Below are 26,974 nucleotides of genomic sequence, written 5' to 3' on the forward strand. Positions count from 1 at the left end.
TTTAGTGCAGAACCTCTGTTATTTTGCATTTTTGTTCCCTGTTCTGCATGCTGTGCCCTGCTTGGAAACCTTCTGTGTTAATGTGCGTGTAATATATATATGATTACAATATATAGTGATGCAATAAAAGGAAACAAACTTGAGAATGACCTTGCCGGATTGGAGTGAAACCTTTGGCAAGGGAGCTAGGTAACTTAAGAGAACCTCACAAATAAAGCCCATTGGAGACAGCCACTCCCTATCACTGATGCCTATTCCCTCTGAAAATGGATTCACCTTTGCAACCTATAGGAGCACAGGAAGCTACCTTATAATGGGTCTGGCCATTGATCCATCTGGCTCAGAACTGTCCATGCCGACAGATAGTGGCTCCCCAAGGTTTCAGGCAGAAGCCTTTTCCCAGCCCTACCTGGAGATGCCACAGACTGAACCTGGAACCTTCTGTGTGTAAAGCAGATGTGCTACCCGCTGATCTATAGCTCCCCGGAGCAGCAAGTACACCTAAGAAGTTGGCTTATACTGGGACACACCCTTGATCCATCTAACTCAGCATTGTTTTTACTGATTCACCTTCAACATGCCAAGCAGATGCCCTGCCTGCTGGACTGCAGCCCTTCCCCACCCATCTTGGCTTGGGGTGGTTTCCTGATGTCTACGGAGGGTGAAGAAAGGCATCTTCTAGCTGCAATGCGAGCCCTACACATCTGGCCGGCTTTGCCACTTGAACAAGTGGTGCACACATGCCAGTGAATTCAGTGCTGGCTTAGCTGTCACTCTCCTTCAAACAGGCTGACTGCCTGTCTTTAATTTGTAAAATGTTGCATGGGCATTTAACTCACTGCTAGGGATTCCTTAGTTGCGATTCCTGCATAGATGAACCTCAGGGTCCCTCTCAACTCTACAGTGCTTTGATTCTATGATTCTATGCCTTAAAAGGTAAAGGTAAAGGGACCCTGACCATTAGGTCCAGTCGTGGCCGACTCTGGGGTTGCACGCTCATCTCGCTCTATAGGCCGAGGGACAGCTTCCGGGTCATGTGGCCAGCATGATTAAGCTGCTTCTGGTGAACCAGAGCAGAACATGGAAACACCGTTTACCTTCCCGCTGGAGCGGTCCCTATTTATCTACTTGCACTTTGACGTGCTTTCAAACTGCTAGGTTGGCAGGAACAGGGACCGAGCAACGGGAGCTCACCCCTTCGCGGGGATTCGAACCGCCAACCTTCTGATCGGCAAATCCTAGGCTCTGTGGTTTAACCCACAGCGCCACCCGCGTCCCAATGCCTTAAAAGAGAAACATCCAAATATTCTTTAAAACAGTTGATCCTGAGATACGTGGATGTGATGGCTTTGTGATGGGGAACCTCAGGTTCAGGGGGTCCAAATGCAACCCCCATGACTCTCCTCAGGTTGTACTCTCCTCTGAGCCACATCCCTCACCAGCCATGTTGTACACTCTCCTGGCAAGGTTCCTTTCTGGCTGGAATGTGTTCCTGAACTCTTATTATGCTTCTTGCTTGTCTAGACAGGAGGATAGAGAGGGATGGGCTTGCATGTGAAGAAACTAATTTGCTGCACCAAAGGCCAAATTCTGCTCACTTTTGCCTCTAACCCATGGCATGTGGCCCCTGAAAGGTTTCTCAGAAAGGAATGTGGCCCTTGAGATGAGCAAAGTTTCCCACCCCTGCTTTATGACCTGTGCAACTTCTGAAATCACCCCGATTTGAGTGGCAATTTCCTTTGCAATTTTTGGGTACACTACAAACTAAGTTTTTCCAAGCACATTGGAAGATACCTTATACTGAGTCCATGTAGCTCAGTATTGTCTATTCGGACAAGCAGCAACTGTCTGGGATTTCAGGTAAGAGCCCTAGCCAGTCCTACCTGGAGCGGTCAGAGGTTGGAGCTGCGACCTTTTGCATGCAAAGCATGTCCTCTGCCCCTGAGCTACAGACCTTCCCAAACGCAACACTGAGCCAGAAACATAATTGGCACAAATGGGTCATGATTGCATGGGCACTAATTGGCAACAGTTTGGGATTGGGCTCCAAACAGTAAGGAGCATGTTTGGCAACGGATTTAAGGAACGTGCTTCACACTAGGCAGATTTCTATTAAAAATAATATGACACTTATTAAAGGAAGGCCACATTTTAGCACTGGTTGTCCATTTACATGTAAATGAGGTCATTTTACTTCTAAGGAAAAGAGGAGAACACCTCCTTTGTTAGGCTCAGCCATACTGCACAATCCTGTTTTAATCAAGCAAGGCTGCCATGCTAGGAATCATCATGAGTGCTGAAATTTATGAATATGCTGAAGTCCCCGAGGCAATATCTGACATGCCAGAAGGAAGGAAAGGTACAATCAAAACCTCTACAGGGCTTGTACTTCATCTTGGTGATCTCCAGGTGAGCGCAACCCTTTCAAATTTCACAGATGAAAATGGGGACGCATCTCCCGCCAAGGACCACTGCCCAAGCCAGCGATGGGGAACTGGTGGCTGTCCAGACATTGCTGGACTCCAGATCTCACCAGCCTCTGTGAGCATTGCCAACAGACAGGAATGATGGGAGTTGTAGTCCAACAAATTTCTGGAGGCCGACAACGTCTCTATCCCTGATCCAAGTCAACTCTCCAGGCTTGATTATTTGTGCCATCTGCTGTATATATTGTATTTCAATGTTGTAACCCACATTAGGGGTTAGAATGAAAGTTGGGTAAAAATAGTGACAACAACAACAATTTTTTAGTTTGTCCTACACTGATTTCTAAGCCGTGAGGCTTTGTGATAATTTGGCTCATTTATTTTAACAAAACGTATACAATGCTTGATTGTAATAAAACTTCAGCGTGGCTGCTAGTATATTATAAGTGAATTATTATTATTATTATTATTATTATTATTATACTGTCCTATACCCACAGTTTTCAGGGCGGTTCACAGGATAAAATCACAATATAAAAACACAAAACACAAAATAAAAATAAGAAACAACTCAATAATAACAACCCTATTAAGCAAAGAAACACATAAACATATACAGGGACCACAAAAACTAAAATAAAAAAAATCTTAAGACTTCCTCCCCAAGCACGGCAACTCCTGAGCATCAGAGGCAAGACAAAGTCACCTTATAGCTTCTGCGATCCTCGTGCTTTCTTTTCTTCTATCGTTAGATAACCTGCCGATTAAATAGGAGTAGTCTAGGCCACTGCAGAAGACACTACCCACTGCGCTGAGAAGCAGGAGTTTACTGTCGTCGGCTGATGCATTGCACAGTGCTCTCCGGACCTCCTTCATGATCTGTGAAGACCAAAAAACAAGAACAGTTCTTTGACACACACACAGCTAAAGTGATCACTAGCTTTACACTGTTTCAGCTACAACTGCATGTTTCAAATATATATTCAATACTACTTTGGCCATTGGATGGCTTTGCTGTTGGGAGTTGAAGCCTAACAACATCTGGAAGTCTCCACTTTGGCTATCTCTGCTCTACACTCATTATTTATAAGTTGCTTTGCAACTTTCAAAAGCAAAAGGTATTGCTAGCGAAATATGGAGGAAGGAAATTTAAGGTCATTGGTTTGCTTCGGACTTCCCAAGGCTTCATGTTGCCACCCTTTCAATTGCAACCTCTGCTTTTCTTCCAGAAAAGCTTGTCTAAATGACCACACAAGGGTATCGTGCAGTGGCGTGGGCCCCAGAAGAGCTATTCTTCCTTTTCATGCCTTCAGAAACTGTACAGACTCTTCAAATGACTGTGTAGACTCAATGTGTGGAACAGGGCTTGGTCAATCTTTTTGGGGGCCATGGGCAGATGTGCAAATGGCTGCAAATTGGAGAAACTTTTGGGAGTATAGCACCCACACCCACAACCCAATGCACACGGCAGGAAGAGCAGGATCATGCCCATTTTTTCTGTCCCTCCTGAGTACCGCACTTTGTGTAAGTGTGGGCTTTCCTCTGTGATTTGAAGATTTTGTACTTTTAAGAAGTTGTGTATGTGCATGCCTGCCTGCAAGAAACAAACCAAGCAACATGCCAGCTGTCTTTATTTAAAACAGGTGGTAAAATCACTTTACCTGGCGTAGGACCCCCTTGACACATTCATCATATGAAGGGGATCAAGGACACATCTCTAACCCTGTCTGAGCTCCCAAGTGCACAAAACCCCTGGCATCAATGTATTGGGCACAGATGTCTGAATTGACAAAGCCTCTGTGTGTACAGACGTTTCCATGCAACTAGGTCCCATTCCCCAGTAACTGCATAGTGTACCCCCCATGCAAGTAATATGCCAAGGGGAAAATGCTGTGCTATGCTTCTAGATACCGGTAATTTATTTTCAAAAGTATGCATTCAATGTACATGTCATGAGCTGCACAGCACTGTTGGAATCGCCAACAGTGTATGGCTATTCTCTTTGGAGAGACTGGCAAAGGAAACTAAATAAATAAATAAATAAATAAATAAATAAATAAATAAATAAATAGTGATGGAAGTCAAGTGACAATAAAACAAATACATCTTTGGCAAGAAATGAGCTTTCCAGCTTGGTTAGTGGGGCTCTTTCTTTGGGAGAATCAAAAAGGGTTAGGAAAGCTTTCTGAGAATCAGGTGTACTGTAAATTTTATTATGTACATCCACACAGTTGCTGACACTTTAATTCTGCAAGGAAGAGAACATTAAAAGCCTTGGGAAGATGAAATAATTCATATCCTTGATTTCTTACAAATTTAAGATTATTCATATAGCACTCAGAAACTGTTTTCTAATTTCAGCAGGCTTTTAGTTTATGAGGATTTAGGAATGATTTGGCTTCAGCTGCACACTGTGACTTTCACTGATTGTCTTGTGCTTTGCACCATAAGGGCAGGGTATAAATTGTCTTGATAAAATAAACAAGTTACTGGGTGTGTTTTAAAAACATGTTCTCACACCCAGTATCATTACTATTGCTGAAAGTTCTTTCCACGCCTGCATTTCGTTTACCCAGAAATTATCCTGTCCTGCATTACCTTCTGAAAGTGGTGTCAGATCAGACCAAAGAGGCCCTTGACCAAACAATCTTTAATAGAACATTTACTACAGTGGAACTCATCTTACTATGATCAGTAGCTCAGGCGTATTCACAGGGCAAAGTTGGGCATACTCAAAGGGAACTTGCTCTCTGGTAGGGATGTGGGAAAGATCTGGTTTGGCTTGAATTTTATCATGAACCTTCATAATTCACATTATGAAACAGTACTTGAACTGAAACACAGCTATCTTTCAAAAATCACACTTCCCATGATTTTACGGTGCAGCCCTTGAACAAAAAAAATGTGCATATTAGGGGAAAGTGTGCATTGTATATATTAGTTAAAATAACATGCAAAATGGTGTATATTAGGCTAATTGCATGCAAATAGGATTACACTGCATAAAGGTGCGTATGAGAAATGGTAGAACGCCACACAAAAAGGCTTATGGGGAGTCTATCTATCTATGTATGCAAACTTATGTGGAAAAGCAGAGCTTAAGATTGGAAATTTGTGAACCTAGGTTCTAGGAGAAATAAAAATCAACAAATCCATCCATCCTTACACTTAGATAGCAATGGGGGAGAAATTCAATTCAGTTTGCATCTAAAGGCAAATCTGCCTGTTTTTTGTAAGCTGCCTGGAAAAAGGCAGGATATAAATAGTAATAATAATGATGGACTGCACTTTTGTAACAAAACATAAACTGAAGCACAGCCATTCTTTGAAATTTCCACTTCTCTTAATTTTGCAATACAGTTCTCCAGCTATATATTTGCACAAAAACACATGAACTAGGGCAAACTCCATATGAACATGAATATATTAGTGAAGATAACATACAAAAATCCATTATATTAGGGGAAATTGCATTTCAAAAATGTGTATATTAGTCAGATGCATATGAAATATGTTCATTAGGAGAAATTAGGAACAGTTGAAGCACCTGAAAAATCTATTTTTAAAGCCATTTCTGAAGGTATTGTTAAGAAAGCTGATGTTTACAAGTGGTCATGGACTGGGGCAATAAAGAGAAGACCTAAGAAACTGGGGTGAGGAACTTGCTGTTGGAATCCAGTGCCATCAGCCCCAGAGAGCATGGACAATGACCAAGGATGATGGGAGTTGTAGTCCAACAACCTCTGAAGCACCAGAGAAGAACAAGTAACAGAGACAAATGCCTTCATAAAAGTGTGCCCCTCAAACTGCCGTTTGCCCCCTTGAATGTCTGGAAGAAACAATTCTGATAGCACATTACATTGTCTGTGTCTGCTGCTAGGCAAAACATTTGCTCTGGTTTTGTTTTTGCTTTAAACCCATGCAAAGAATGGAAATGCAATTACCAGGTTCTGAGGCACCTTTAATTAATTGAGGATAAAGCAGCAGAAGCCACCGCCTACAGAAAACAAAGCCCCAAAGGATATTGTGCTATTTCAGAATGTGAAGTGGAGATTCAAAGAGCTTGGGGGAAGTGATCCTTGATTAGGGGCTCATCTGTTCAGTAATCAGGGCTGTAGGCAAACCATGGGAATAGGAGTCATTCTAGTGGAATTTTTAAAGAATTATAATATTCTCCAGATTTTTTATGAATTATACCTCCTGTACCCAGCTTTGTATTTTTGTGATATGTGACCTTTTTACCCATAGTTTTTTTGAGGGGAGTAAAAATTAATAATAATAATAAATGAAGCAGGAAGCTCTTGATACTTATTTCACCCTGGAGAATGCCCAAAAGTTCTAATATCTTGAGAGATGATAGGAAGGAACATAGGAAGGTGCTTTGTACCATCAAATCATTGGTCCATCAAGCTCAGCATTGTCTACATGGATTGGCAGCAGCTCTACAGGGTTTCAGAAAGGGGACATTCCCAGACCTACTTGGGGATGTCAATGATTGATCCTGGGACCTTTGACATCCAAAGTCTGTGCTCTGCTACTGAGCTATGGTCCTTCCCCATCAGTAAGCCTCAATATCCTGCCACTTGGGAATGCAATCAGGGACCACCACCCCACACAATTGGCCGCCATGTGAACATGATGGGTTGGGGAGTCATCAACTCATAATGCAAGCATTATGAGTTCCCGTAAGTTCCCGTGGCCTCCATTCAAACCCTGAGGAAAATAAAAATGTTGTGTACGGACTACAAATCTGCAGCCTCTGATTCTATTCTTTCATTTAAAAAATATTGCAAGCATCAACAGCGGAAGTCCGAAATGGGAGCTTCTTCATGGGTGATGAGGGGACAACTGTAAACTCAGGTTAAGATTGACTTTAGCTTTCTAGCTACTATCGCCCTCCCACTTTACAGGGCCTCTCCCCTTTGCTTTGATGTTCACCTGCATACCTCTGGAGTCAGTGCATTGTTATCTGAGGTTTGACTGGAGAGGAGGATGTGCGTGAATCCATCTTCTTTGCGTACTACAATGTCTCTGAACCGACAGTTGCTCTCGTTTTGACGCACGCTGTACCTGAGTCTCTTATCAAAGACGTAATCCTTCTCCCCTTCCAGCTTCCTTTTCACAGTGCTATGAAGATTCAGGCCTCCATTTGCCAGAGAAGAACCTTTCAAAAGGCAAAGAGTCAGAAGAGGCACATGTCATTATCTCTAGGAATCCCCCAAGAGACAAGCACAGGAACATAGGAAGTTGCCAGTCTACTGGTCCACCTAGCACAATATTTTATGCAATGACTGACCATGGGCTCCCCAGGGTTTCAGACAGGGAATCTTTCTCAGCCCACCTGGAGATGCCAGGGATTGAACCTGTGACCTTCTGCAAGCAAAGCAAATGCTGTACCACTAAGCCCTGGCCCCTTTCTCCTCAAGAAGTACATCTTTGATGTACTTCAGCTTCATATGATGCCTTCTTCATTTGGTTGAATTTCTCTTATTCTGCTTTAAAGGATGGAGTAATTAAGGGAGTTGAACAGTGGCAACTGCTAGAGTTTCTCCAACAAAAGCCAATGGATACTATTGCCTTCCTTGAAAGTAAACTCAGCCCCTTAAAAAAAATAAGTACATACTTAGTGAAACATATTTTGTCTCAATATGCTCTAGTTCAGGCATGGGGAACCATTTCCAGGCCACAGGCTGCCTTCTCTTGCAGGCAACTTTCTGGCAGGTGAGGCCTGAGACAAAGTGATCAGGGGGCAAAAGTAGGCAGATCAATGGATGTGAGTTCTACCTTTGTGCAGTAACGCTACACAGAAACCAGAGCTTTCAATGCTCACTCCCAGTATCTTTTCCATCCACCATCCAGACAAGAAAGAATTCAGATATGCATGCCAGCCAGTAAAAAGTGAACTAAGAAGGCATAGAGCAGTGCCTGTGAACAGTGTGGCCTGATGAGAACCTCAAGGGTCAGATCATCAGACCTGGCAGGCCTGAGGTTACCTACCACTGCGCTAGCTAAAGGGAAGAGCTTAAATGACTTCAATTGAAATCACTGGGACTTCAGTCTGCAACCCCATGCTCCTTTCCTTAGGAGCAAACCGCAGTGAACTCAATGACACTGATTTCTCAGTAGTCATATATAGGATCATGCTGTTCACACATTTGATTTGGACTGGATTTTTGTTTTGTCTGGCTTTTCAAAAAATATATAATTTGTATATTCTGGCTTTTCAAAAAAAGCTTGAGACGGCTAATAAGTAACGAGGGGTGGAGGAGGAATTCATTTTCATTTGTATTTTAATGTGAATGTGCTTAATTCACACTTCCTCGAACCAATACACAAAGTGAAACACGACCATTCTTCGAAATTTGTATATTTGTCTTCCATTCCTAGACAGGAAATGCTGAGCATTTCTAAGCATATGAACCCAAGGACCATGAGACTGGAGGGGAACAAAAACAGGGCCTTATCTGCTGTGGACTTCCCTTATATGGGAAGTGTGAATGGGCCCCTCACTGTTGTCTTTTAAGTGAATTTTAGAATCATAGAATTATATAACTGTAGAATAGGAAGGGTTCACAAGGGTTATCTAGTCCAACTTCCTGCATTGCTTCAACCCCCCCCCCCCTTTTAAACCCACTCTGCTTTTTATTGATGGCTTTATTTGGCTTCATGTTTGTTGCTGCTGTTTTAACAGTTCATCCCCAGTTGGGTTTTTAATGTTTGCACTGTTCAATGTATCGGGCTGCATTTAACCATTTTTTAAAAAACTCAGAGTAGTCCCATTAAAGTTAATGGACATAAGTTAGCTATATCTATTAATTTCAGTGGATCTACTCTGAGCAGAACTCACATTGGATATAATCCACTGATTCTATTCACTGCTGTAAACTGCTTTGTAAGGGGTTTAAATGAACCAAATAAATGTTTCTTTAATCCAAACTTCCCTCTTGTTTCCCTTATATATGAATTGCAATGAACAAAGTTGTTTCTTGGCTCCAGACAGCCTGGTGTAATTTCAATCAGAATCAAAAGATGTACAACTGGGACCTGGATCTGAGTTTTGTAGATTGGATTCATCTTTGCTTAGTGAAAGTGCTGGTGGACTGTCATGGGAGTTTAAGGTAAATTAGTCTCTCAGGGAGTAACCAAAGGCAAGAGAAGTCTTTCAATTAATGTCACTAGGGTCTGGATTATGTACTTTTGAGGGTGTTGGAGGAAAAAAAAGTTAATAGAGTCTGTGATTGGACAGCTAATCCTACCACACAGTGAGGCCTCTATAAACATATTCAAGACATATTCACCTTACATATTTCACCTGTTGCCTTCTTAATAATTAGGAATATTAATACACTGATACTATTTTTACACATTAAGACACAACCTAATTGTCTCAAAACAGACAAATGCCAAATATTTGTATTGTTTTATTTAAGCCACCCCCCCCCCCAACAAACATTTTTTCCTAGCTGGAAATGCTGGGATTTGAACCTGTGATCTTCTGCATGCAAGTCAGATGCTTTACCACTGAGCTATGGCCCCACTGGAATAGACAGGACTGAGTCAGATGGACCAACTGATCTCTATATATACTGAAACCTCCCATGTCAGTGGATGCATTGAAGAGGAGGAGAGCTGCAGGTGGAAGTAAACTTAGCAATCCAAAAGCCCAAAACAAGGAGAAGCAAAACCATAGACTGCTGCTTGAAAACAACCATTTATTATTGTTTGAAGATTGCTCACCATGTTTTGAGAACTGTCTCCCTCGAGGACAAAGGGTCTTCCCAGATCTTATTCCAGCACACCAGTTAAAGCCCACTCAGGGAATATACTTTTTCTTTTTCCAAATACACCAGGCAAATCTTCAAATAATAATCACTCCCTCTAATAGTGGAGCCACCTGGCAAGTACTGTGACCAGATTGTAACTGGGGCCAGTAAGAAACAACAGAGAGGTATCACCAGAATGCTTGAGGCAACAAATTACCTTTAGTGGGGGGGGGGATCTAAAGGGGCAACCTCTTCCCCTAGCCAAAAAAGCAACCTCCCAACAAGGATTGATCATGTTCAGGGTCAAAAGAATGCCATGTGTCTGTTAGGAATTAGATCTAAGCAGGTTCAAGTAGGTCTGGACAGGGAACTCTGAAAAATCACATGCAAGTGCCTGGGCAATGGATGAAGGCAGACTTGGGCTGGAAAATTTATATGCTATTGAGGAATAAGCAACAGCTGCTGAAGGTGCAGATGGTAAGGGAAGAGGGCAGGGGATTAATCCTTCGGGGAAATCTAACACAACATAAACCCTCTCATCCATCAGGTTATCATCATTATTTGTTGTTTCTTCATTTGTTCAAAGAGAGCACCTAGCAAGCGAGTTGAAGAGGTGACAAAAGAGGCTGTTAACCTCACAGCAGGTCCCCCAAGCAAAGCAAAGCCTCTCTGCGGAGAGGAGGGAAAGGCAACCAATGGCTGGTCCACAGGAGAGCTCTTGCCACATTTGCGAGAAAACAAAAAAGGAGCAGAGAAGAGATGGCGGTGTGTAATGGGATCCGATGCAGGCATGTGCTTTGCTATTTTATGTGCACACACATACACAAATTAATCTGCCTACTCTAGCAGCAGCCCTAAACCTCACACAGGCTTCCTGGACCTCTCACAAAATGACCCGATAGCGGCAATATGATGAGATGTATCAGGTTGCAGCATGGAAAGAATGGGATGGTTTTATGTCTCTGGTGTAGGGGAAGTAATAAGGCTCATCATCACCTTCCCCTTTCCCTTCTAACCTTTGACTGCTGTGCAAACTTTTCCTAATGCAGAGTTTAAAGAAAGGCTAAAGCTAATAGCATAAATCTGTTGTGGTGGTGGGGGTGGAGGGTGGACAATGCTGGGAGGACGTAGGGGGTTTTTCAGCAAGAGGGCCACCTGGGCAACCTGCTGGCAGCCAGATGCTAAAGTGGGCAATGGATGTACCTTTTTACCTTTGTACAGTGGACTATAGATACACTCACAATGCCTTTCTTCCTCCATTCAGGCAGGGAAGAGGCATGCTAAGAGTTCAAGGGCACAGTTCAGCCAGGCAAAAATGCTCAAGGAGAATGTGAAGCAGGGGCAGTGAGGGGGATGGCCCCAGGAGAGATCCAGGGGCCAGTTTCATGGGCCACATTTGGCCCCCAGGCCTGAGGTTCCACCCCTCTGCTGTGGAGCATCATAGATGCTACAGCTTCAGAGAGGCCACAAGGCACAGTCCAGTGGGGTCCATATCAGGAGAAGAGGGTGACTAGGACCCCTGAAAATACCTGCAGACAATCTTTAAAAAATGGTTTGGGAGGTGGGAGGCACCAGTTGAGGCTGAATCCACCCAGCACAAGCACATCTCAAAATTGAACTTTGGAAGGGGGTCTCTCGTATAATGGTTGCCACTGGAGCATTTTCCCACTCCAGGAGGCAGAGTGCACAAAACTTTGCTTTCAAATTTGCATTTAAAAACTGTCCACACTCATCATCTTCTCCTTCTGTCTGCAGCCTTCTTCAGGGTACTTAAAAGCCACAAAAATGGTTAACCTACAAGGCACACCCTTTCAAACTTAAGAAGCGCAGTAGAATTTTATTAGCTGTGATATTAGCTGGACAAACATTGACTTCCTTAGGAGTAAAACTAGCATTGCAGTTAAAAATTATCCCTGGAGTCTGTTGGTAAAAATAAAAAAAACCCAGAAGACTCAGTGTAAAGCTAAATGAAAAGGGCAATCTTTAGCAAACGGTGCAGAGAATTAGATCAATAAAGACAGAAAGAGAAAGGAAAATATAAGGGATTGCTTTTTGATTTTAATAATGCTGTCAAGAAACCTGACAAAAGAAGACAGCAAGCACCAGTGGAAGATGATGGAATGCTCATGTGGCTTCGGTGAAACCGCAACAGATGTTCTCTGTGTTATCAAGGGTTTGGTTGATGTGGGCTGGGTGACTCTCCCACCCAGGGTAAGTGTTGACATCTGCTGGCTGATAGCAAGACACTGGGAGAGCTAGCTTGCCACTTGAACTAAGAGTTTCCAGTTGTAGCTTGACGGGCAACTATTTAATTTATTTACTCATTGTTTTTATTGCTACGCAGTGGCGTAGCGTGGGGGGTGCAGGGGGGCCGGCCGCACCGGGCGCAACATCTGGGGGTTAGGGTTAGGGATAGGGTTAGGGGGCGCAAATCCAGGGTTACGGGGCGCAAATTACTTGCCTTGCCCCAGGTGCTGACAACCCACGCTACGCCACTGTTGCTACGTATTTTCCTCCTCGGAAAGGAAGGTGGTATGCCTGATTCTCTCCCCTCCCCATTTCATCCATATAACAACCTGGGTCGTACAACCTGTGTCACGTTCCTCTTCACTGCCTTAAGAACATATAAATGTAAGAAGAGACTGCAGGATGAGGCCAACGCCTAGTGACCACAAGTGAATAGAAAAATATATGGGTGGGAATGGAATATCAATGTCCTAAGGAGGCTAGGGCAGGAGTATGCCACACTGCAAGTCCCATTTGTCCTATGCACTTGAGGGTTTTTGTGTTGCTTTCTCTGTGGTGGGAACACCAGATTCTTGAGATGGGTTTCTCCTAATGCAAATAATCACTGTACTCCTGCTGAGCCAGCATGGTATAGAGGTTAGGGTGTCAGGCTACGACCTGGGAGACCAAGGTTCAAACCCCCATTGGCCCATGAAGCTCACTTGGGCCAGTCACTGCCTCTCAGCCTATTCTACCTCACAGGTTTGCTGGCGGGAGGAGAATCGTGTACATTGTCTAGAGCTCCTCAGAGAAAAAGACAGGATATAAATGCAATAAATGCAAAAATCATAAGCTAGAATTGCAACTGGCTTTCCACACTATCAGGGATATTGTACTTTCGCCCTGTGTTCACCCCAGGATGCTGTCTATGCCTGTGAGTGTGATGTGGCCCAATTCAACTGAGGGACCACTTGAAGCTCAGTAAAGATTTAGTGTAAACTTTGCGGTGGGGGCTATTTTATCACCCTGTTCATTTTTTTAATCAATATTTTAATTATCACTGAAACACATCTACGGCTAAAATTGTGGTGATATATATATATATATATATATATATATATATATATATATGGAACACAGCTTAAATGGAAGAGTGTTATAGTGCTACAATGTGCCCCCCCCCAGCTCTCTTGGATTCCACTCCCATCAGTCTCAGCCAGCAAGGCCAAAGGTCAGGAATGATGGGAGTTGTAGTCCAGTAACATGGGGTACCCAGGCTTTAATGATAATTTAATAAATGTTTTAAAAAGAACAACTCTTCCTAGTCACTGTCATTTTGGCAACAGCGTTGACAGAAAGGATTCCAATTTTTTTTGAAAGGCCTTATACTGTAATGATTCTAATTTGATTACCATGATGGTTATAGTATCAACCACCCCACTCCCATTATTTTAACCTGTGGTCCACAGTCAGTTCTTCCTTTCCGCTGTTGCTTCTCTCCATCCCCCACTGCATTCTGACTGCCTCATCTCTGCTCTCTCAGCTTTGCTGCAGTGTGTGTATGTGTGTGTGTGCATGGTTGCCCAGCGTGAAACAACACTGCCTGGCATCTGAACCTCATAAGCAAAGACTTTGCAGAAGAGGCGAGCCCAAGGCTCAGAGATGTAGTGATAAAGGAATCCAGCTTCCTTTTGCTGCTGCAGGTGACAGCGAGGGGAGTGTACAGGCTTAAATGAAGGCAGTGGTACAATATAGCAAGGCAGCAGGGCAGGGAGTGGCGTGGAAGTGGGGTACCTTCCATCCAAATACACTTCGTAAGGGTTTTGTCAGTCAGTGTGCCCAAAAGCCGAACACATATACATCTAGCTATCTCAGGGAAGGGCTCAGTGGTGTAGCATCTGCTTCGCACGCAGAAGGTCCCAGGTTTAATACGCTGGTGAGCCACTGCCAGTCACTGTAAACAATACTGACTTAGATGGACTAGTGACTTGACTTGGTATAAGGCAGCTTCCTATGTTCCTATGTACTATATGTAAAAAATAATTTGAAAAAACAATAAAAACAACACACACCAACAAACATGGGGGGGGGGAGGAATGTCATCAACACAAGACACTCAAAACATCCCTTGGCAAAGCTTTTTGCCTGGCTATTGAGCTTTGTGTAGGGATGGGTGAACCTGTCCATTTCTGTTTCTTTCTCTTCCTCATTTTCCAAGTATTAAATTCAGTTCTCCACATTCCCACACCACACTTTTTTTTAAAAAAAAAGGCCTTGTGAAAATTCACCAGTATTTTAGTGTAAATTTTCCCCAATATGCAAATTTTTTTTTTTTGCAAAGCGATTCCCCCTAATACAATGCATTCTGACATCTTATTTTCAGCAACATATGCACACTTTACCTCAGTGCGCGCATTTTCTCACACATCGTTTGGCCTGCCATTGCAAAATTTGGAGCAATGCGAATTTCGAAGGAAGGCCGTGTTTCCGTTTGTGTGTGGTTTGGGAAAGTGTGAATTAGGTTAAGTTTGCCTTGAAATGATAACTGAGTCAAACTCCTCCCCCATCTGTAGCCTTGAGTAGAGAAGCTGTGTTTGTCCTGACCCTATTTTCAAAATATGATGTGTCCATTTTGATGTACCCTGCTTTCAGAGAATTTTGCCATGAAGGATGGCATACATACATTTTTGGAAGGAAGGAAGGAAGGAAGGCAGATGCAATGGGAAGAAACAGGAGGACCATATGAATATTCAGCCTCTAGGTCACTCTGTGCCCTAAAAAGGGCCCTGGCAAGGCAGTCTGAGGCATGAAGCAAGAAACTGCTTAGTCTGAAATGAAACTCCAGCAGAAGATTGCCCTGACCATTTCAAAACTTCTGCTGAGTGAGCACTACAAGCGTTAAAGACACTGAGAGATGGTGGATGATGAAAGACTCTACACACCGAATCTCACATATTGCATTGACATCCTTTGTTGGAACAGTGTGCTCAGCCCTGATCTCATAATCTCTGGAAGGATATAATAGAAAGACAAAAGGCTCAAGAAATGATTAGCAAAAATAGTTGGAGGTCAGAGAAGACTCCCATATAAGGAGGCTGTGAAGATAGCGAGATCGTGTTGCCTAGAGAAGAAAATTGAAGGGATTTAGGAATACTGCTACTCACCTGTACATACAATGCAAAGGGACATAAATAGAACTAATTGGAACATAACAGTAATAAAAAGAGCATCATCATATATGCATGATATAGATTTCAAGAGCACCAGGCATTAGGACTGATGCTCATTAAGCTTCCCATTTTGCACATTTATGGACACATCAAGTGATCCCCAATGATGTGGGAAAATACTAAAATATTGTTTCAAGGCTCCTGGGTGTTCCAGGCTAGCTGAAAAATAGACGCCTGAATTTATAGTTTTCATTGACTTTTATTTTTGTTGTATTGGGTTACTTGTGCACCACTTAGAGATAATTATGTTTGAGTGCTATATAAAGTATCAAAATATAAATAAATAGTTAAAATGCTGCTACTTTAAATTGGGAAGACAGGATAAGGGGCAATCTGACATATCCTCCAAAGAAAAGGGATAGAAAATATTATCCATATGACTGGATCAAGGCGATATCATACTGAAATATTTAGGTGGCCATGCTATACACCAGGGACTGCCAATGTGGCGCTCGCCAATTGCTGGACTACAGCTCCCAGCACCTTTGACCATTGGCCATGCTCGGTGGGGCTGATGGGAGTTGTAGTCCAACAACCTGTGGCTTGCTCTGCTATACAAACTAACCTGGGAGAAAGGCCTGTAAAATTCAGTGGGACATATTTTTGCATAGGAAAGCATAGGATTACACCGTGAAGCAATGTAGATTTTTCTGCCTGCATTTTTCTGCCTGCATTTATGCTAGCATGTCAATATTGTAACATACTACATATGCAGACATATAACATATCTAATACACATGGCATGATTTTGTGCAAATAAAAATATAATGATAATAATGCTTAAAACAAACATCACCTACCAATTCCATTCATGACAGGTGGCTCATTATTCACATCCAACACTCCAGGCAAATCAGGTTCTGCTTCATGTTCATTTAAATCCAAGTCTGGCTTTGGGGGGCCATTCCCAAAATGTCTAGAATCCTTTTCATAACTGGCATCTCCATTCTGTAAGCCGTTGTGTGGCTTTTTCAATGGCATAATCTGCAAGCCGCTGGGAGTAGTCCGGTAAGAGACTGTTTTAGCAGCCCTGTCTCCTGAAGGTGCTGGCTTGGCCGCGTAACCCTTTTTTTGCTTTTGAAATGATGGGGCCATGCGCTTCCGTTTATGGGGCAGCCCTTTGCTCTTCCCAGAGTCAGATGGCCTATGTGGTATTTTGTCGAGGGACGACGCTCTGCTCTCGCGTAAAAATTTTGGCGTGCTGGCTTGTTTCCCGTGCTTTGCTCGCTTTTCTCGCGTGACATGCAGTCCGTTGAATTCATCGATAAATTCCTCACAGTGCAACAAGTGATGTTCTGGCTCCCAGGTGTCTTCATTGCTCCCGTAACCTTTCCACCGTATAAGATATTCCCATTTACCCTTTTTGTTTTTCCTTTTGTCTACGATCCTCTCAACCTAAGTGGAGAAAAAAAAAGGTAAGCTGGAACAAGGGAACATGGGATCAGTGCCTGCCTGCTGAGCCGCTGGGTCATAAAGTGCCTCTTGAGTGCAGCCTAGAGGATGAGCGACCCAGTGCCCCATTAGCCACACTGCCCTGGGCCAGCAGGAGAGGTGCGAATCCATCTCCAAACAAGGTGGGACTGGGGTGAGGAGGAGAAAATGAGTGGTGGGGGAAGAGTGTGAGCGTATAAATCTAATAAATAAAATAATAATAATAAATAATTTAGCTGATCTGATCGGGGAAGTCAAGGGCAATGAGAGCAGCTGGGTCAAATGGGAAGGGGAGGAGGAAATCAAACTTCAGCTCAGAAGTCACTCAAGGACACTGCCCAGGAGGGATTGGAAGGAAGGCTTGGGGTGAGGAAAGGTGTGCTGGGCAGCAGCCCTGAGAGAGGAAAAGTAGCTGCTTTGGCGGTGCACATGAATATCTCACTCTCCTTGCCATGCAGCCTATGTAGTAAAGTGATGTGCTCCCCACTTTACATAATTTCACCTATCCATGCAGCAACACAGCTCCCACGTATGTGGGAGGGTCCCTGTAAATTATTCTAGCCACAGATAATAACATGATAATGTTTCTCTTTGTAAAATACAAGTAACTAATTTAGATGAATGAAAAATAAAACTGCATTTTGAAAAGCTGTTCTATTATGAAAGTATTCAATAACTATCAATAAGTTTATTCCAACTCTATATTTCTTTCCTGTGACATATGAAAATATGAGAAAAGTAGTCCTAGCCAAGTAAGTAAGTCCTACTGAATTCAATGGGCCTCAGTCCCATGCAAGTGAAGTTAGGATTGCCCCCTTAGAATTGTATCCAACCAACTCCTTCCGACAGTAGACTCATTACAATTAATGTACCTAAGCAGGTCATGTCCATTAACTCAGTGGGTCAACTCTGAGTAGGACTAGCACTGGATTCTACCTTCAACCTTCTATCACCTAATAAAATGAAATGGCTGCTATCTAAAACACCCAACCAAGTTATACATTTTATATACTGACTGCAATCCCTTTAACAGATGCCCTATTTTTGCCCATGAAACCGACTTTAGTAGAACATATGATTCCGCTGTCACAGTGTGACAGGATCTAATCTTAGAAACTCTACAGTGGGCTCTCTCTGGGCGATAAAGGGCAAAAAAGCAACACAGAAATTCTACAGTATTCAAAGAGAATTTCTGAAATGAGAGCACGTTGTCATTCAACCCAACGGCCATCTCTCTTATGAAAAGCTAAACAGTGTATTCTGAGAGAGTGCACTTAATGGATCACATTCTTTCCCTGCCTTAGAAAGAGGAATCCTGTACTGACTGTGCCTGTGTTTTTAGCCCGTCTGTCATCCAGCTTAAATGTATGTAAAGCAGTGTTCTAATTATCACTGACTTTAATTTTATGCATTTCATTGCCATTCAATACTCACCTTACAATTTTCTCCTTCACAGAACTGCCAAAGCTTTCCTTTATGCAGCTGACAAAATGATGCCACATTAAATGTGCAATGCCCCATCTGCACTATACAGTGGTACCTCGGGTTACATACGCTTCAGGTTACATACACTTCAGGTTACAGACTCCGCTAACCCGCTAATAGTGCTTCAGGTTAAGAACTTTGCTGCAGGATGAGAATAGAAATCGTGCTCTGGCGGCGTGGCAGCAGCAGGAGGCCCCATTAACTAAAGTGGTGCTTCAGGTTAAGAACAGTTTCAGGTTAAGTATGGACCTCTGGAACGAATTAAGTACTTAACCCGAGGTACCACTGTACATTTATTGCTGTACTATGCTACTTTAAATAGTCATGGTTTTCCAAAGCATCCTGGGAACCGTAGGTTGTTAAGGGTGCTGAGAGTTGTCAGGAGACCCCTATTCTCCCCACAGAATGGTTTAAAAACCTCTTTGCAAGGAATTGTAGCTCTGTGAGGGGAATAGGGGTCTCCTAATAACACTCAGCGTGGGATGCAGGTGGCGCTGTGGGTTAAAGCCTCAGCGCCTAGGGCTTGCCGATCGAAAGGTCGGCGGTTCGAATCCCTGCGGCGGGGTGCGCTCCCGCTGCTCGGTCCCAGCGCCTGCCAACCTAGCAGTTCGAAAGCACCTCCGGGTGCAAGTAGATAAATAGGGACCGCTTACCAGCGGGAAGGTAAACGGCGTTTCCGTGTGCGGCTCTGGCTCGCCAGAGTAGCGATGTCACGCTGGCCACGTGACCCGGAAGTGTCTCCGGACAGCGCTGGCCCCTGGCCTCTTAAGTGAGATGGGCGCACAACCCCAGAGTCTGTCAAGACTGGCCCGTACGGGCAGGGGTACCTTTACCTTTACCTAATAACACTCAGCACCTTGAACAACCTACAGTTCCCAGGATGCTTTGCAGGAAGCCACGCCTGTTTAAAGTGCTATGAATCAGTTTTAAGTGTGTACTGTATTTCAATATTCCACTTTTTGTGCTGGTTTTTATTGTAATGGGGTGTTTTGTATTTTTATCTTTTGTTGGCAGGTAGGAGTTGGTTTTTTTGACTGGACTGTAAACTGCTTTGTGGAGGAATTTCTTCAAAAAGCGGAGCATAAATTTTCAAAGAAATAAGTAAATGAAAATAGACATGATGCCTATTCCTGACAGCAAAGGTAAAGAGGTAAAGGTAAAGGACCCCTGGACGGTTAAGTCCAGTCAAAGGTGACTATGGGGTTGCGGCGCTCATCTCGCTTTTAGGCCAAGGGAGCCGAAGTTTGTCCACAGACAGCTTTCCAGGTCATGTGGCCAGCATGACTTAACCACTTCTGGCACAGCGGAACACTGTGACGGAAACCAGAGCGCACGGAAACGCCGTTTACTTTCCTGCCACAACAGTACCTATTTATCTACTTGATTGGCGTGCTTTCGAACTGCTAGGGAGGCAGGAGCTGGGACAGAACAACAGGAGCTCACCCCGTTGTGTGGATTCAAACTGCCAACCTTCTGATCAGCAAGCCCAAGAGGCTCAGTGGTTTAGACTACAACGCCACCCGCATCCCTCTCCTGACAGCAAAAGCATGCTTTCACCATGATGTCTGGATGAATGCAGTTTGCATGGTTGTGTGAATGTGGCCAGAGGAAGTTGTCTTCAGTCCTGTGCCTTAAATGATGCAGGCAGCTGCAAAATGTCTAACAGCCTCACTGAGGTGGGTATAAAAGTCATTCCACCCTGTCCTTTATGGCTATGAGAGAAAGTGCCTGAATACCTAGAAGTTAAGAACACACTGCTGCTTGTGCAATTCAATGATTAACCAAGTATAACAACCACAACACAGTTCCTGAATGCATCCTCCTTGAAAGTCTTTCTTACAAAAAGTGAAAAATAAAACAACATATGCCCAGATGTGTACAAGGTGGCTGGAAATTTTAACTCAGCTAGTCATCGACACATGACTAGGCCAGAGTTTAAAGTCTGCCCACTTCTGTAGCTTAACACCATTTTTGTAGTTTGATGTTAGTGCATTTTAATTTTGTCCATTTCTCTGTGGAATTAAATTTTTTTAAGAGAGCCAGACTGTAATGCTTGCATATTCTGCAAAAAATAAGAAAAATACAAAACATATTTAAAATATTGGAAGGATGTGGGAAGCAAGCAAGCCTTTCATGCTTCTAGAGAAATCCACTCCCCGCCACACCATTTAACCCAGTCATGTGTGGTCATCACCAAAACTCGGCAAATATGAAAGTGCCCATGCTCGTAAATTCCCTTTGAGGACTCCACTTCAGAGTTTTGTGTTGAGGAAGTATGTGTTAGTTACAGACGGCAGTGGTGACTAATTGAGATTTATCTCTGCTGTCAAAAACTGAGGCTGGCATATCAAAGGACTGTCAAGAGCCAAGCCCAGGATCCTGAATCCACTGGATTTTGTTTCTTTTCTCTTTAAGTTTTACTTATTTTTAGTGATGGTTGGATATGATTTAGGCTTCTTCCAATATATGTAAGGCATATCTGTTTTATTTTTAAGATAAGGTAAGGTAAGGTAACCCCTGACCATTAGGTCCAGTCGTGACCGACTCTGGGGTTGCGGCGCTCATCTCGCTCTAAAGGCCGAGGGAGCTGGCATACAGCTTCCGGGTCATGTGGCCAGCATGACTAAGCCGCTTCTGGTGTACCAGAGCAGCTCACGGAAACGACGTTTACCTTCCCGCCAGAGCGTTACCTATTTATCTACTTGCACTTTGACGTGCCTTTGAACTGCGAGGTTGGCAGGAGCAGGGACCGAGCAACAGGAGCTCACCCCATCGCAGGGATTCGAACCGCTGACCTTCTGATCGACAAGTCCTAGGCTCTGTGGTTTAACCCGCCTACATAAAATAGAGTCATTTTCTTGGCCTGTTTTAATGTTCTACTGTCAAAAGATTTTAGATGGCAGATTTTCTGCCTGTGTAACTTAGAGGTAGCCAACATGGAGCTCTTCAAATACTGTTGGACTACAACTCCCATCATCCTTGACAATTGACCACACTGACTGCGACTAATGGGAGTTGTGGTCCAGCAACTGAAGGGTACCACACTGGCTACCCCAGTCATGCAGTTGCCCTGGGCACAAAATTTCCTTGAGGCTAGGAAAAACAATTACACATATAATAATTACATGTTTTAATAGAATCATAGAATCATAGAGTTGGAAGAGACCACAAGGGCCATCGAGTCCAACCCCCTGCCAAGTAGGAAACACTAGCAGAGCACTCCTGACATTTGGTTGTCAAGCCTCTGCTTAAAGACCTCCAAAGAAGGAGACTCCACCACACTCCTTGGCAGCAAATTCCACTGTCGAACAGATCTTACGGTCAGGAAGTTCTTCCTAATGTTTAGGTGGAATCTTCTTTCTTGTAGTTTGGAACCATTGCTCCGTGTCCGCTTCTCTGGAGCAGCAGAAAACAACCTTTCTCCCTCCTCTATGTGACATCCTTTTATATATTTGAACATGGCTATCATATCACCCCTTAACCTCCTCTTCTCCAGGCTAAACATGCCCAGCTCCCTTAGCCGTTCCTCATAAGGCATCGTTTCCAGGCCTTGGACCATTTTGGTTGCCCTCCTCTGGACACGTTCCAGTTTGTCAGTGTCCTTCTTGAACTGTGGTGCCCAGAACTGGACACAGTACTCCAGGTGAGGTCTGACCAGAGCAGAATACAGTGGCACTATTACTTCCCTTGATCTAGATGCTATACTCCTATTGATGCAGCCCAGAATTGCATTGGCTTTTTTAGCTGCCGCGTCACACTGTTGGCTCATGTCAAGTTTGTGGTCAACCAAGACTCCTAGATCCTTTTCACATGTACTGCTCTCAAGCCAGGTGTCACCCATCTTGTATTTGTGCCTCTCATTTTTTTTTGCCCAAGTGCAATACTTTACATTTCTCCCTGTTAAAATTCATCTTGTTTGTTTTGGCCCAGTTCTCTAATCTGTCAAGGTCGTTTTGAAGTGTGATCCTGTCCTCTGGGGTGTTAGCCACCCCTCCCAGTTTGGTGTCATCTGCAAATTTGATCAGGATGCCCTTGAGTCCATCATCCAAGTCGTTGATAAAGATGTTGAATAAGACCGGGCCCAAGACAGAACCCTCTGGCACCCCACTAGTCACTCTTCTCCAGGATGAAGAGGAACCATTGATGAGCACCCTTTGGGTTCGGTCAGTCGGCCAGTTACAAATCCACTGAGTGGTAGCATAGTCAAGTCCGCATTTTACCAGCTTCTTTACAAGAATATCATGGGGCACCTTGTCAAATGCCTTGCTGAAATCAAGGTAGGCTACATCCACTGCGTTCCCTTCATCTACCAGGCTTGTAATTCTGTCAAAAAACGAGATCAGGTTAGTCTGACATGACTTATTTTTCAGAAATCCATGCTGACTATTGGTGATCACAGCATTCCTTTCTAGGTGCTCACAGACTGTTTGCTTAATGATCTGCTCCAGAATCTTCCCTGGTATTGATGTCAGACTGACTGGGCGGTAATTATTTGGGTCCTCTCTTTCCCCCTTTTTGAAAATAGGGACAACGTTTGCCCTCCTCCAGTCTGCCGGGACTTCGCCTGTTCTCCAGGAATTCTCAAAGATGACTGCCAGTGGTTCTGAGATCACATCTGCCAGTTCTTTTAATACTCTTGGATGCAGTTCATCTGGCCCTGGAGACTTGAATACATCTAAACTAGCCAAGTATTCTTGTACTATCTCCTTAGTTATTCTGGGCTGTGTTTCCTCTGCTGAATCATTTGCTCCAAATTCTTCAGGTCGGGCATTGTTTTCTTTATCGGAGAAGACTGAGGCAAAGAAGGCATTGAGGAGTTCAGCCCTTTCTGTGTCCCCTGTTTGCATTTCACCATCTTCTCCTCTGAGTGACCCCACTGTTTCTTTGTTCTTCCTTTTGCTACGAACATATCCATAAAAGCCTTTTTTTGTTGCTTTTAACCTCTCTAGCAAGCCTGAGTTCATTCTGTGCTTTAGCTTTTCTGACTTTGTGTCTACACGTGCTGGCTATTTGTTTGAATTCCTCTTTGGTGGTTTCCCCCCTTTTCCATTTTTTGTACATATCCTTTTTTAATCTTAACTCAGTTAAAAGTTCTTTAGATAGCCACCCTGGCTTCTTTAGGCACCTTCCATGTTTCCGTCTCATTGGTATTGCCTGAAGTTGTGCTTTTACTATCTCCCTCTTAACAAACTCCCAGCCATCATGAACTCCCTTTCCTTTTAGTATTACTGTCCATGGGATTTCACCCAGCACTTCCCAAAGTTATATGAAGTCGGCTTTCTTAAAGTCAAGAAATTGAGTCCTAGTATGCTTGGCTGCTCCTTTCCGCTGTATAGTAAACTTCAGAAGAGCATGATCACTCGCGCCTAATGATCTTTCCACTTCTACCCCACTAACCAGGTCAACAACAATGGTTAGGACCAGATCTAAAATGGCTGTTCCTCTTGTTGCTTCTCCCACTTTCTGGACAATGAAGTTGTCTGCAAGGCCAGTGAGGAATCTGTTTGACTTTATGCTCTTGGCTGAGTTTGACACCCAACAAATATCCGGGTAATTGAAGTCCCCCATTACTACTATCTCCCTTCCTTTTGCATGCTTGGCCATCTGTTCCAGGAAGGCATCATCTATGTCCTCCGTTTGGCTTGGGGATCTATAGTAAACTCCCACAATGAGGTCACTGTTATTCTTCTCTCCCTTAATTTTGACCCAAATGCTCTCACTTTGGCTTTGAGGTTCTAAATCTTGGATCTCTTCACAGGTATACACATCCCTGACATATAGCGCCACTCCTCCTCCTTTCTTGTCTGGTCTGTTTCTCTGAAATAGATTGTATCCCTCCATTATTACATTCCAATTGTGGGACTTATCCCACCAGGTTTCAGTGATGCCTATTATGTCATATTTAGTTTGCTGTACCAAGAGCTCAAGCTCATCTTGTTTATTTCCCATGCTTTGCGCATTAGTGTACAGACATTGAAGTCCATTAATCATTGAAGTCCATTAAGGATTTTTTCCTCCCACCACTAGGTCTGCGTGCTGTTTGCTCCATTTGGTCTATGACATTTGGATGATCTTCCAAACTTCATTAAGATCTGCGTATATAGTTATAATGCATGGTATAATCCTGGTATAATGCATTTTACTTAAATGACTTGCTGTAACACCATACCCTTTTCTGTACTCACAGACCCTAACTGCACATGCCTATTTTCACCACAGGGTCATAATGTCCAACCAGTATGGGATTGTGCCTCCTTCCCTGAGCCCAGGGATCATTTGCCCAGCTTAGGGAAGGAGGCACAGTGCTCTGAGAGGGCCTGAAAGCCCTCCTGTCTCCTTCTCCGCCAAAAATTGCTGGTACTGCATACCGTTGTGTACTGCCAGAAAAAAAGCACTGCTCACATGGAGTATCTTCCATGATGTGAACAATAAATTTATTATCAAACAGTTCACATACTATCTGAATGTTCTAATAGCCCTGCTATGATTGCTAGTTCTCAGCTTGTCATTTAAATAATAATGATTGGTTATAATGGAAGCTGTGATTTCATATTTTCTATTCCATCTTATTGATGGGTTGACAGTAATAAAAACCTGGCTGACTCTTCCTTTTAGGATTGCTATGAGTGAGCATTAAAACCTTATCTGTGTGGGTCAAGAGTGGGAAACCTCAGGCTCAAGGGCCAAGAGCTGTGCTCTGGCCCTCAGGACTCTCTGTAGCCCATTCCTAGAGACAACTTCCTCATTGGTCCTTGTCCATCCCTTCCCTGAATGCTTCATTGAATCAATGCCTCTTTCCTACTTGGAGAGAGAGTTGTGCGCATGTACATAAACCTCTGATGTTTGCATGGGTGCAATGCAGCCTAGTGGAGAAAGATAAGAGTCATTTTGGATTCACAGCTGTCCATGGAGATGCAGGTCAATTCTGTGTCCAGGGCAGCTGTCTGCCAGCTCCATCTGGTATGCAGGCTGAGACCCTACCTGCCCGCGGACTGTCTCGCCAGTGGTGCATGCTTTACTTGGACTACTGCAATGCGCTCTATGTGGGGCTACCGTTGAAGGTGACCCGGAAACTACAACTAATCCAGAATGTGGCAGCTAGACTGGTGACTGAGAGTGGCTGCCAAGACCATATAACACCGGTCCTGGAAGACCTACATTGGCTCCCAGTACGTTTCCGAGAACAATTCACAGTGTTGGTGTTGACCTTTAAAGCCCTAAACGGCCTCGGCCCAGTGTACCTGAAGTGTACCTCCACCACCATTGTTCAGCTCTGACACGGAGGCCCAGCTCCTAAGGCCTTCTGGCGGTTCCCTCACCTCACTGTGAGAAGTGAGGTTATAGGGAACCAGGCAGAGGGCCTTCTTGGTAGTGGCACCCGCCCTGTGAAACACCCTCCCATCAGATGTCAAGGAAATAAACAACTATCTGACTTTTAGAAGACACCTGAAGGCAACCCTATATCAGTACATTTTTAATGTCTAATGTTTTACCATGTTTATGTGCTATAAGCCACCCAGAGTGGCTGGGATATAAATAATAAAATTATTATTATTATTATTAGTCCCACAGTTGCTACACTCACTTTTGCATCTGGTCGCATCCACGCTTATTATGTGGCCCCTAGATGACTGACCCCTGCAAGAGTATGTGGCCCTCAGGCTTAAAAAGATCCTCTATCCTTGATGCAGGCTTATGCAACATCATGGCGGGCAGGTGAGTGTTTTCAGCTACCCCACCCCTTGCCTTTGGAAGCCTTGCAAAGGATGCTGGGCAAAATGGAAGGGGTGTTTCCAGGACTAAGGTGAAACTGAGAAACTCCCTAGCTATTTTTGCTATTGGATGCTGCTTGTTGTTTAAGTACAGTATTCTTGTTATATTTATAATACTGAAATGTGGGGTTTTTTGTATGTTATTATGTTTGCTTTTGTTTTGCTATTTAATTATGAAACTGTTACTATGCTATTGTTTTGCAATGTTAGGAATTGTTTTTGTAGTGTTTTGGTTGAAACATATTCCTGTTTCCTGTTGTTGTAAGCTGCTTTGAGTATGTTTTTTTGTCTGGAAAAGTGCAAAGAAATAAAATGAATGAATGAATGCACATGGATATACAACCACTGCTGCACAGAGCAGTGCCACTGAAACTCAGTATTACTGACTAAAAGCAGTAGCTCCCACAATGCAGGATTGCTGAATGAACAAGTGCCAAGCCCGCCATGTATGGGGTTCAATGAAAATATCATAATACAGCCTGAGAACATGATTATCATCAAGAGATGAACCTAACCCTTTTCTTCATAGTGCACTCCAATGATCAACCCATAATTATCTTCGAAGAAGAAGTTTCATTTCCACTATTCCAGCTTTGAAAATCTGCGAGTATTTTGCTACTTTCATAGTCTGGTAATAACCT

The 26,974-nt window shown here is 43.5% G+C and overlaps 1 protein-coding gene across 2 annotated transcripts in view; it reads right to left on the reverse strand.

Annotated features, from left to right (window-relative positions):
• Positions 1-26,974, reverse strand: part of CDYL2 (chromodomain Y like 2) — a 67,872-nt gene that overhangs the window by 11,135 nt on the left and 29,763 nt on the right. For both annotated transcript variants that reach the window (XM_079985872.1, XM_079985871.1), the window contains exons 2-4: positions 16,446-17,040; positions 7,373-7,590; positions 3,133-3,305 (exon numbers count right to left, since the gene is read on the reverse strand). In XM_079985872.1, coding sequence (XP_079841998.1) covers positions 3,133-3,305; positions 7,373-7,590; positions 16,446-17,040 — 986 coding nt within the window. The remainder of the gene's footprint in view (positions 1-3,132; positions 3,306-7,372; positions 7,591-16,445; positions 17,041-26,974) is intronic.

The sequence above is a fragment of the Podarcis cretensis genome (genome assembly GCF_951804945.1).
Source record: "Podarcis cretensis genome assembly, chromosome: 8".
In the NCBI taxonomy this organism is placed as follows: domain Eukaryota; kingdom Metazoa; phylum Chordata; class Lepidosauria; order Squamata; family Lacertidae; genus Podarcis; species Podarcis cretensis.